Source organism: Aricia agestis, chromosome 14 (genome assembly GCF_905147365.1).
Source record: "Aricia agestis chromosome 14, ilAriAges1.1, whole genome shotgun sequence".
Taxonomy (NCBI): domain Eukaryota; kingdom Metazoa; phylum Arthropoda; class Insecta; order Lepidoptera; family Lycaenidae; genus Aricia; species Aricia agestis.
In genome coordinates, this window is record NC_056419.1 from 15,099,779 (window position 1) to 15,112,368 (window position 12,590).

The 12,590-nt window shown below is 36.3% G+C and overlaps 2 protein-coding genes across 2 annotated transcripts; both read right to left on the reverse strand.

Moving 5' to 3' along the window:
• Positions 1–4,310: 4,310 nt before the first annotated feature.
• On the reverse strand, positions 4,311–7,475 carry LOC121733859 (ubiquitin-40S ribosomal protein S27a). The gene is made up of 4 exons (XM_042124245.1): positions 7,404–7,475; positions 5,810–5,943; positions 5,327–5,522; positions 4,311–4,531 (listed from the first exon to the last, which is right to left on the reverse strand). The coding sequence occupies exons 2-4, from the start codon at positions 5,932–5,934 to the stop codon at positions 4,385–4,387; spliced, it is 468 nt and encodes a 155-aa protein (XP_041980179.1). The 5' UTR covers positions 5,935–5,943; positions 7,404–7,475; the 3' UTR covers positions 4,311–4,384.
• Positions 6,271–7,463, reverse strand: LOC121733856 (ribosome biogenesis protein NSA2 homolog). Its single transcript, XM_042124240.1, has 2 exons — positions 7,404–7,463; positions 6,271–7,113 (listed from the first exon to the last, which is right to left on the reverse strand). The coding sequence occupies exon 2, from the start codon at positions 7,091–7,093 to the stop codon at positions 6,314–6,316; it is 780 nt and encodes a 259-aa protein (XP_041980174.1). The 5' UTR covers positions 7,094–7,113; positions 7,404–7,463; the 3' UTR covers positions 6,271–6,313.
• Positions 7,476–12,590: the final 5,115 nt, after the last annotated feature.

Sequence of the window (12,590 nt, forward strand, 5' to 3'; positions counted from 1 at the left end):
TAATACCAAGATCATTTCCCATACGAGAATATTTACCATATTGAGTTATTATTCAGCTTAAAGATAGTAATTACGTAGGTTCCTATACAAAGATTCACTGCAAAATATTTACATATCAAAAAATATGAACGATTACAATTTAGTATGTTGTAAATATTGTAATCGTTCATATTTTTGAGTTATTATTCAGCTTAAGATAGTAATTACCTAGGTTCCTGTACAAAGATTCACTGAAAAATATTTACATAGGTACCAAAAAATATGAACGATTACAATTTAGTATGTAAATATTGCAATCGTTCATATTTTTTTTGGTATGTAAATATTTTATAGTGAATCTTTGTACAGGAACCTAGGTAATTAATAATTACTATCTTAAGCTGAATATTAACTCAAAAATGGTAAATATTCTTGTATGGGAAATGATCTTGGTATTACGTTTGTATGAGGTGCGGTGGCACCCGTACTCTTAATGATTAGTTACGTATATTTCAACAGGTTCTGGTAAATTGCATATAAATGTTACCATCCAATTATATTTTTCAACGATGTAAGTTTAAGTCTCGACAATTTTGCTGCACGTAGTTTTTCGCATTTAAGTGTCTGATCACTGATGTTAACGAAACCGAGTGTTATGTTACATATTGTGTGTACAGTTTCTGGGGTGAATTTATTTGTAGTTTTACGTATACGTGTTTGTTTGTGTGAACACTAAGGGCCGAAACACGTAACCGTGTTTCGGCGCAACGCCAAAATTGATAGAATTGTTTAGTTTTTTCTTATGAGTTTTTAATGATTTTTCTGCCGATTTTTGCAGTATTTAGCGGCGATTGTGTTTTGACCCTAATGGATAGAACTACCAATAAATTAAGTTCAGAAATCGGATTTTATGATACATATAAGTTGCGTGTGAAGAATGCACTGATTTTTTCCTGTCGACCAATCTATAATATATTTGAAATTGTATTAATACCTATTCTAAAATTTTATAAGCGCCTTTACGTATTTTATTGTAAATTGTTAAGCTGGTGTTATCGTTAAGCGTTTCGGTAGCGCCGTTGGAGCGCGCGCGTTCGACTATTTCTTATTATATTCAACTAGCTGTTGCCCGCCACTTCATCCGCGTGGACTTCAGTTTATAGCGCGCGATGTCAACAAAATTGGTGTTAAAAGCTTTTATAAAAAAAACCCTGATACCGTGCTGGTACCCCTTAAATCAAAACATTAAACAGCTGTGCAGCGTGCACATATTTTTTTTTAAATTAAACTTTATATTTTATGCCAAATTTTAAAGCTTATTTAAAGCCAATTACACAACTTTAACCATAAACTATTTATCATTGATAGGTTTAAGGTTACGTCACTACTCACTGCATTAGATAAAGTACTGAGTTATTTAATAACGTAAAAAAGAAATAACAATCGAAAAAAATCGAAAAAATCCAAATGTATGATGATACCACCTCTTATAGATGTTGGGCAAGCGTTAGCGCGATGTAAGAGACGCACGGCGCCATCTAGTATGAATTTTTGGAACTAACTTAATTTGAACAAATTTTCGTATTTTCACCCCCTTACAACCCTTTTTTCCAGTAAAAAAGTAGCCTATGTCCTTTCTCAGGCTTTAGACTATCTGTATACAAAATTTCATTACAATCGGTTCGGTAGTTTTGGCGTGAAAGCGAGACAGACAGACAGAGATACTTTCGCATTTATAATATTAGTATAGATTGTAATACATAGTATCGCTTGAGAAATCGCAGCCGCCAGCGACCACGGGCGGCCGTAGATTTTTCAAGCGATACTATGATGTATTACAGTAATGAAGATAAAGTTTAAAATCATATGACACTGAAAGTGCTCGCCTCGCCGCTGCCATTCCGGTGTAGCGCGGCCTTAAAACGCTAAATGATAAAACCAGCCTTAAACTTTATTTTCATTCCATTTCTATTTCCAGGCACCCAAACTATTCTCTGGGCATTTTGTTAATATCTGCAGGTTTTTTTTTTTATTTGTAAGTTTATAGTTTTAGCTTTCTGTTTGGAGAATAGACAACTTTCGCCAAACCACTGTATGTGATGTAGGTATCAATAGGATTAGTGTAGAATAAGTCTCGATGTGTACCTAGATTATAGATAACGTGTGTTTAACATATAAATTCTATTTGATGTTGATAGAATGCAATTATTGAATGTTACTAAATTTATAAATATCGCAACGCGTAATACGAACTTTTTCTTTTAAATTATTATGGGAGTGCTACAAAAATTCATTAATTTATATATATTTATGTTTTTGTATATTTTGTTTTCATCCGTTACGCGCTGCTACTTATTTAATTTTTAGTTGATGTATTTGAAAACATTGGTGCTTTATGTTATTACTTTTTGTACAGTTTTGTTTTATGACGTCACAATTATTCATTCCAAACGTTTGGATCTGCAGGATTCCTATTATCGTAGCGAGTGTGTACTCCGATACCAATATAATTTACACGTAAGCTGTTCATACTGAATCAACGACGATAAGGCACGACTCGGTGACGCGAATATAAAATTACAAATAGCGTGACGCCGCTTAACATTTCAAGAATCGTGTATTCAAAGTATACCCACCTTAGTTAAGTATCGTTTCGATGTGAACTGACCCTCGATGGATGGATGGTGCTAGAGCAGTGGTCCCCAAACTTTTTTTCATGCGGGCCACAAACATGTATTGCCTATTGGTCTTGGTGCCGCAACAAAATTTTTTTAGGGTTAAAAATATGTTCTTCAAAATTAACGATTTAAAAATGGAAAAAAATTGTGAGCATGCTAAGCTGACTGTTATGTCCTAGGGCATGGATCGCGAACTTTACCCTACCAACGTGCCACTTTACTGAAGAATTCTTTAGTGATATCATAGACGTGCCATCAAATTTACACTGTCACGTCGATTTGGACGAATTTATTGTTATCGTGTAAGTTATATTGGTTGAGTGTAGGTGCATCGGCCGCCGCGCGCCGGCGTCTTGCCAAAGTAAAGGATGCACAAATTCCCTTTAGTCATAAGTTAGACAATTCTATTCTCAGTATTGAATAAATATTTTAAATCAATTATGTTTTATTTCTTTAATATTTTCTGTACTTCCCTGTTAAAATATCTAATAGACTAGGTCTTCAGATGATTTGACCGCTTTACACGTCATAAAATGAAAAACGCGCTAAATATTTTGATGTATACTAATTCTGTGGTACTTGACCTTTTTTCTATACATTATTCAAAATTAGCTCTTTATTATTCTTCTTCTTTACGGCCATTGATAAAGTCTCGGCGGGCCGCAAGTTAATTAGTTTCTACTTTCTATGAACTATGATCTACAGGCAGCTATTTCTACTAACTACTAATGCTAACTATGTAAGGTAAGTACTTAATACAGAATTAGGAGCTTGGAGTAAAACTAATCTAATCGTTTTAAAAATTTATTCAAAAACTTACCTCTGTATGCAGCAAATACTGCATGTGTTGTACTGTGATTAAACTTTAAAGTAAGAAGCTTTTTATAGGTAAAATCGGTTCGGTTAAAGTGCCTCACACTTTTAATCGTCTTTAAATTTTTCAACACCTAATGTAAAGTTTGAGCTTTAAAATAAGTAAGAGTAAGTGACCTCCTCTTTTTACAAGTGTCCACCCAACATTTTCCGCAAGTTCTCCTTAGATATTGTCGCCAAGTAAGCCGGTCCATTCGTGTCGGATCGTCTCTCCCTTAGTAAATCTGTATCAGATTCAGATTAAAATAAAGGAAAATATTAAAAACTTGGTGTCTACTTACCATGTGCTAAATAACAATAGCCAAAACCTGATGTTGGCCAAAATTTTCACATTATACAGGGTGTAACAAAAATAAGTGATAATACTTTAGGGTGTGTACGTGTTCCTTGTAGAGAGTTAGTTCACTGTGAAAGTAGCAGCGCTGAAAGACCCAAAAAATTTTTTCACTTTTGTATGGGCAAGGGTCCGAGCGTCACGAGTTTCCCCATACAAAAGTGAAAAAATTTTTTGGTCTTTCAGCGCTGCTACTTTCACAGTGAACTCTCTACAAGGAACACGTACACACCCTAAAGTATTATCACTTATTTTTGTTACACCCTGTATACGGTATTAGATGATTTGGATTGTTGAGATGATGCACGAAATTTCATACCTAGAAATGTATGAAATTTCGTGTCTCCTCCACGGTTTTGACTAAAATAAGGCGCATCTAGAGTCTAGACTACCACACAAGCCACTTACCGATGCCACCAGATTTAGAGGGAAATTAAACACACATAAACTCTGACACTGTGTCAAGATTTATTCAATCCATCATACACAGCGGTCCGAGTTTGTCTTAGACTAGGGGGGTTCATTTGTCGTCGTCCTTGAACACCATGGTGCTGTGACACTTGCCGCAGTAGTGCCTGTCGTCCATGACGGCCATGAACACACCGGCGCCGCACTGCTCGCCCGTGCACTCGCGACGGAGACGGTGGATCTTGCCGTTCTCGTCAACCTGGAAATAATAAAACAATTTTGAAAATTTTTTTTGGTCCTTGGTTTTGGCGCCCCTAAAGATGGCGATTAGGCGCCCCTAGAGGATGGCGCCCGTGTGCATTGCACATATGGTAGCGGGGGCCCTGATCGGTTCACAAACAGCAGAGATCTCGGCAAACAAACATAAAAAAAATATATACGGTCGAATTGAGAAACCTCCCCCTTTTTTTGGAAGTCGGTTAAATAGACATTTTTGTATTTATCAATTATCACTAAGGTTTTGTAAATAAAAAGTATCTATCAATACTAGGCTTTCATATAGTTTTGATCCAGATTAAAAAAAGAAACTAAAAATGGTTTTATTTAAATGAGCAATGCTAAACGCGTGTTGAATCTTGTACTATTAATTTTATAAGCAATTCAAATGACAGAAGCATAAAACCAAGCTAATTGGAGTCATTGGATGCCAATAACACAATATTATGTGATTACATCACACATTTGTAACAACAAATGAGTGAATGGCAATCGGCAGTATGACTCATCACTCAACAGTGCTTGTTAGAACATGCATGCATTCAATGGACTTGTGTTTACACAATATGACGCCATTCACTTTGCAGTTCTAACAACCACGGCAATTTTTTTTTTTTGCTTGTTGCAACTTGTACAACAACCTAACAATTCTTATCAATGACCTTTTCTGAGTTTTTTGTAACCATGTAATATTGTAGAGGCAGACTTAATACTTTATAGCATTTCAATTCTACAAGGCTCAATTTAACGCATTTTCCTACTTCTACTAAGAACTGACCTTGTAGAATCTGAGTACAGCTAGTTTGACCTTCTTCTTCTTGTGCTTGATCTTCTTGGGTGTGGAGTAATTCTTCTTCTTGCGTTTCTTGGCACCACCACGGAGCCTCAGCACCAGGTGGAGTGTGGATTCCTTCTGGATGTTGTAGTCGGAGAGTGTTCTGCCATCCTCCAACTGCTTGCCAGCGAAGATCAATCTGAAAAATCATGGACCAAATTTTATTTAAAGAAAATTCATAATGCATTCCATCTAATTTGTTTGAAATGTAAACAAATCAACAATAGAACACAATGCTACATTCAAATTCCCCTTATATAGGTAATTTAATTTCATATCTTTTAAAGTGAAACAACCTAGGTATAAATTAACCATCATTCGCATAAAAAAATATTATGTAATTGTTTAGTAATGGCGAAAATAAAGGATATTTAAGTTATATCGGAAATCTGTTCATAAATAATTTTATAGAAGAACCATGGTTACCTCTGCTGGTCTGGGGGGATCCCCTCTTTGTCTTGGATCTTGGCCTTGACATTCTCGATAGTGTCCGAGGGTTCAACCTCGAGGGTGATGGTTTTCCCCGTTAGGGTCTTCACGAAAATCTGCATCTTGGCAACCTGTTGATGCAATTGTAAATATTTTGTTACAAATGATGGGACTACCATATAATATTTAAAACATTATTTAAATACCTACCGAATCATTTAAAAGCAATATTTTACAATATGTTCAAAGAACAGATGTATTGATACTATGTATGTATGTTTTCAGATTTTACATCAATTAAAGCTATCCTAAATACAATTATAGACCTACAATTGAATTTTTTTGTAGGTATCAAGTAAAAAATCCAATTTCAAAACACAATAGTAAGAAAAATAACATTTCTAAAGATGTCATGCTTATTCTGCAATAGGATACTGGGTACATAAAAACGAAACATGGTATCTTTATCATTTATTTGTGGCATGGAATAAGTTGTACAAATTAAACTATAAGTATAGCATTAATAACTCCATCGTTCTCTGGATTATTGGTGACCTGAGCGTACTTCCCCCATACAACTTTACCGGCCTGCGTAACCAGACCCAACTCGGAGATATTGACTTCTATCACAGTACCCTTGGTGATGACACCCAGACTTGTGTACATTTGGGAGCTTGGGTTTTTCTTTACACCGATAATGGGTAAGCAGAATGTGGCTTTCAGTTCTGGGTGTGTGACATGTGCTTTGGTGAATCTGAGTGCCATTGGCCTGATGAACCTTTCGAATTTAGGTGGCTTTCGAGTAAAGTTTTCACCTACGAATGTGACTTTGGTGACCATTCTTTTCCAGGCTTTGCGCTTGGATTTGCCAGATTTGAGGACTTTGAATACTTCGGCATCGGCCTGTGCTCTCACTTTGGGGATAGGGACATCCCATTTGCCAGCTTTCTCTTTACGTTTCTGTTTGATCATATTGGAGAGCACCTTGGCCCTGGATTGGACATCTCTGTCAAGAAGGTACACTGGCACGGCACCCTCCGCCACCTTCTCTGTGTTTTGCCGCACGTTCTTCTCCTCGTGCGCTTTGATTTTCTTTTTCATTTGAATCTTTTCATTTCGTCGTTCCTTGTTGAACATCTTGGCCTTCAGGCCTCGCAATTTGCGTGCCTTCTCGGCCCTCTTGTGAGGTTCGCGGGCCTCCTTTTTCCTTTTACGCTCCTCATAATCGAGCCTCCTGCCGTGAAGTTTCCTATGACGGTCAATATATTCGTTCTGCGGCATTGTGGTTGCTTATTCGGCAACTACAACAAAATTAGTAACTTATAATCGTCAACGGTGTTACTTTATGTATCTAACACTGGTCCTTTTACAAAACACAAGTATACTGTATAACCTCAAACTTGTACTCGACAATGCTAACCAGCGAGGCCTCCCATATTCACAAGTCCCACGTGCACGTAAAATTTGGAGTCACAATAACGATAAATTTTATAAACGATCTCTAGCCTAGTTTAAATAAGAGTTTTAAATTCAATAATAACGCAGTACAACAGTTTATTTCTAGAATATTGTGAAAAATTTAGAAACTCACCTTACGCCGTCACCATGCCACAAGGAAAAGGAAGTTCTAGTGTCAAAAGTCAAAACTGTCAAAACCACAGATTAAACTCAAATCATCATGTCAAATTACACCATAGACAATATCAGTGGTTTTATTGCATCTAGTTCTATTGTCTATGATTCCACATAATTTGCAGTGTTGCCCACAAAAATACAACAAACGTGATTTTTTCGCCCTTTTTGCTCTATATAAAATAATAATAAAAAATAATAAAATTTTATTTCCATAGATAACATTTTACAGTAACCAACAGATCTGGCCCCCACGCTAGGCGAAGCCTGTCCTGTGGGGGAGTTTATATACACATTCACTGATGCACAAGGAATACATTGTTGCGTATTACATCATTACAACGTACCTAAGACATGCACTTAATATATACTTTTACAAATTTTACAAAATTATACAGAACAATTTAATCTAGAGTTAAGTACGGGCAAGAACAAACACTACAATCTCAACTTTATTATTTAAATAATTGTCAGTAACAAGTTTTCTGTTTCATTGTACGGTAAATTTAGTAGATTTTCAAATAGGATAATTTTGGTTTCTTTGAGAGAATTGTACTGAAATTTATATCGATTAACTAGTTTGTTATACAGATATGGAGAAAGAAAATTGGAGAAACGACGTGCAAATGAAGTTTTAGTGGTAGTACATGGGATTTTAAATATTCTTTGATTGAGCCAGTTCTCATAGTTCCTGGAGTTCAGCACTTTCTTGTGCATGGCAACTATTGATCTCTGTAGAAACAATTTCCTTACACTAAGGACCTTGGCTTCCATAAATAGAGCTGCGGTTGGGTATCGAAAGGCCTTGAAAAATGCGGTTTTTAATACTGATCTCTGTGCCCTTTCTAGCTTTATAAGGACTGATTGGGAAGCACTACCCCAGGCCAGGATGCAGTAATTAAGTACGGACTGACATAGTACCAAATACACTATTCTCATAGTTTTTGCATCCATGCATTCACGGAGATTTCTCATAACATTTATTAATTTTCTTACACGTGATGAAGTTGCAGAGATGTGATCTTTAAAATTCAGTTTTTCGTCGAGAACTACACCCAAGTATTTTAGGGAGTTACATCTTGTCATTTGGTTACATTTACATAGAAGTTTTGGATTTTGGGAGTCGCATGTATGTATTTTAATAACACTAAAATTTGATGGGGCTGACGCAGCTGTTTTATGGAAACATAGAAATTTCGTTTTGACTATGTTAAGAGTAAGCAGATTAGAAGTTAGCCACTGGGAGATACGTATCATACCAGTTTCTACTCTTTGATGCAAATGACTCCAGGAAGTGTCATGAAAAATGATTGCCGTATCATCGGCATAGCACAATATATCAGCATTTTGTAAATTAAGCAAAGGTAAATCATTGATGTATAGAAGAAATAGTGTTGGCCCGAGAATGCTGCCCTGAGGAACGCCGAAGGATATTGGCATCTCGCTGCTAATGTGTTCACCTATCTTAGTGCATTGGCTCCTATCCGACAAATAGCTGCTGAACCAGCTCAGTGCAGCACCCCTTATACCAAAGGACTCGAGTTTTTTCAAAAGGATCGGGATAGAGACCGTGTCGAACGCCTTAGCTAAATCCAAAAAGACGCCGACACAGCCACGACCATTATCAAGGTGAGAAGAAACTATATTAGTGAGCAAGGTTACCGCATCTTACCGATAATAATATCAATAATGGCAAGAGGTATGCACTTGAATTTTTCACACATATGACTGTTATATGAGTACTTTAATATTTCATAATAATATTAAAATAATAAAAATATATATATATATATATATATATATATATATATATATATATATATATATATATATATATATATATATATATATATATATATATATATATATATATATATATATATATATATATATTATATATATATATATATATTAAAATAAAATAAAAGTGTAAGGGGGGCTCCCTTACACTTTTATTTTATTTTAATATTATTATATAGGGGGTTTCGAGGGCAATATGTATGTATCTGTGTTATAATCACTACGTGGTTGACAATGGATGACACGGGCTTAGTGCAGTTTATCGAAATATATAAAGAAAATCGCTGTTTGTGGGACCAAAAATCCCCAGCCTATAGTAATAACTAATAAGCAAATAATAGAGGAGCAAACGCGCCGAGCAAAATCGTGTAAAAAAAATACTTTAACTGAATTAGTGCGCATGACGCGGCAGCCGTGTAATATATGTTTTTAACGTGTGGCGTATTGTTTCTCCCTCAAATTACACTTTATAAAGTTCCACTCTGAACAAAACCATCTTAATTTTCCACGCAGAGTATACCTACATGCTTCGTTTCGTTACGCACTCGAGTCGTACTGAGAAGCCCTGATATTGAATTTTGCAAACTGTATATCACATCTCTAGATACGGCAAAGCAGGATAATGTGTGAGCTATGTCCATTTCGCAGTCCTGCACGGCGGACTGGAATGCAAGATGAATGGGCCATTTTCGAATGGGCCCCTTAAATGGCCCATTCACTATCCTGCATTGCAGTCCGCCGATTTATGCAGGATTGTGAATGGTGTCGTAGGCCGGCCGCCGGCATAAGTTCAAGTTATTCCATTTGACTAAATTTAGAATTCTAATTAGAATCCTAAAAAGAAGACTAATTAGAAGCTTCTTATTCCACTTGTCCTAATTTAGTAACTAAATCAGTTGTGACAACGCGTCGACTTTGGCCAGACATCTTAAGCTGCGCGTCCACTGGATCGGAATCGGAGCGTACAGAGTGTACGGAGCGTCGTCATTTACGAAATGCCGATGTGGTGCGTCCACTGCATTCGCATTCAGCATCGGCAATTTAGTTATTTTTAGTCTGTCATAGTCTGTTAACGTGCAATTTCACTATGGAGAATAGTGACAAGGATATTGTTGTAATTAGCTGTATTTTATCAGAAGATGAAAAGAGAAACAAGAGGTTATGAAATTCATTATTTGCCCAATTTCATCCCAAATATTGTCTCTCCTCAGTTGGTTATCATAATGTTGATGTTTTAGATTGTAAAGTTCTTCATATTTTTCCACTAAAGTAATTAAATTATCGTCATTCATCGTGAATAAGTATTTATGTATAGCCGTTGCGTCGTCGCAAACACGTCAGAGCTTGAAACCATCGGAATCCGAATGACGCGTTCACTGCGGATTGTTCTTGGCATAAATTCCGGTCTCAGGCGCAGAAATGCCGATCCAGTGCACGCAGTACCATACAAATCAATACAAAGCAACAAATACGTACGCTCCGTACGCTCCGATTCCGATCCAGTACACGCGCAGCTTTAATGGCTCCAGTTCTGTCAAAGCAATAAAAAAATTGGTCTTCTCATAGGCTTATCTGTTGGCTCAATGAAAATCAAAATAAATAAAAGGCAAAAAAGATGGTTGAAAGAATTTTTGCTCCACGAAAAAATGGGCCGTGAATGGGCCTCCTTAATAGAATAAATTAAGTGTTGCCATTTGCCAAACCCAAAAAACTACTAAATGTGTTTCGAAATTTACTGAGTAGTAGTAATAGAATTTAGAAATAATAATGGAGTGCCTCCGCTGCTGGCGCCAGTTGCCGAAATGGCTGCCGGCGCCTTTTTCCGAAGTTTGCCGACGTCACGACGAAGTTTGCCAAATAGGTTTCCGGCGCCTTTTAGGGAGGCACTCCCAAATCCCAATTAATTTTTCTACTTGGAATTTTCATGGCTTGGAAATTTCTTCACAACACAAAAGGACTAGCTAAAAGCCGAGTTTTGTGAGGGCTGGCGTTGTCACACCTTCACTGACTGATGATAACGCATCTACATAATATAAGAAACCTTGACTGACTCATGATAACATATCTACATAATATAAATAAAAATTACTATGTTAAAGCACATATCATTAGGCGTGATAGCAAAAACTACCATTTGATCGTGATTATGTTTGGAATTTCAATATTGACAGACTGTGAAAATATTTACTACTTTCTACTACACGTATGCTGGGTAATGCTAAGGTTGTCATGGTCTGTAAATGGCTTTTCCAATTCATAAAACAAAAACACCAACATGGACTAGCGAAGGCTACTTGACCTATATTCAATTTCATTGAACAAATGCCTGCATATTTCTATTTTACCCTTAACATCAATTAATAAAAGTTAGAATTTTCATAGCTTGGAAATTTCTTCAAAACATAAAAGAACTAGCTAATTAGCTCGTATGTATCTTTTTGTAATAGCTAGGTAGAGAAGGGCGCCGTGACAAAAAATTGACTTTCAAGTGCGCCGCAGGCTGAAAAAGATTGGGAACCCTTGATACAGGGGGTTTCGGGAGCGATAAATCGATCTAGCTAGGAATCATTGTTAGAAAATGTCATTATAACAGTGTTTTATCGAATACCGAGCAAAGCTCGGTCAAATAGCTAGTGATTGATAAAATATAAAGTCGATTTGAAAATATGACATTAAGACTATAATTTAAAAAAAAAATCAAGTAGCCTTCGCTAGTCCATGTTGCTGTTTTTGTTTTCCCCCCCAGAATGACATTTGGCCCCCCCTTATATAGAATCCTGGCTATGCACATGTTTAACATAGTAATTTTTATTGATATTATGAAGATATGTTATCATCAGTCAGTCAAGGTTTTTTAAATATGTAGATGCGTTATCATCAGTCAGTCAAGGTGTGACGCCGCGAGCTCTCACAAAGCTCGGCTTTTTAACTGACTTCCAAAAAGGAGGAGGTTCTATGTTCGACTGTGGATATTTTTTTTATGTATGTTCAACGACTCCACCGTTTGTGGACCGATTTTTAGCTAGTTCTTTTATGTTGTGAAGAAATTTCCAAGCCATGAAAATTCCAAGTAGAATAATATATTTCTACTACTACTACTACTTAGTAAATTTCGGAACACTTTGAAAGTGGGACAAGGCTTTATATTATGAACGTGGCAAAAAAGGAACTAACGCTGCTATCCTAGAAAAAAACTCAAAAACGTAATTTTTGACAGTTCTCCTTTACCAGCAGCGCCCCCGCCCACGTTTAATAAGCCTTGTCGCACTTTAGTAGTTTTTTGGGTTTGGCAAATGGCAACACTAAACACTTGGAAATGAAATATTTTGAGACATGCTTGAGCATG

Excerpts from the sequence above, each read along its gene's own strand:
- LOC121733859 (XM_042124245.1), bottom strand. The coding sequence starts at position 5,934 with ATGCAGATTTTCGTGAAGACCCTAACGGGGAAAACCATCACCCTCGAG. Across the intron at positions 5,523-5,809 it reads ATCCCCCCAGACCAGCAGAG|ATTGATCTTCGCTGGCAAGC; the intron begins GTAACCATGGTT and ends ATGATTTTTCAG. Across the intron at positions 4,532-5,326 it reads CTGTACTCAGATTCTACAAG|GTTGACGAGAACGGCAAGAT; the intron begins GTCAGTTCTTAG and ends TATTATTTCCAG.
- LOC121733856 (XM_042124240.1), bottom strand. The coding sequence starts at position 7,093 with ATGCCGCAGAACGAATATATTGACCGTCATAGGAAACTTCACGGCAGG.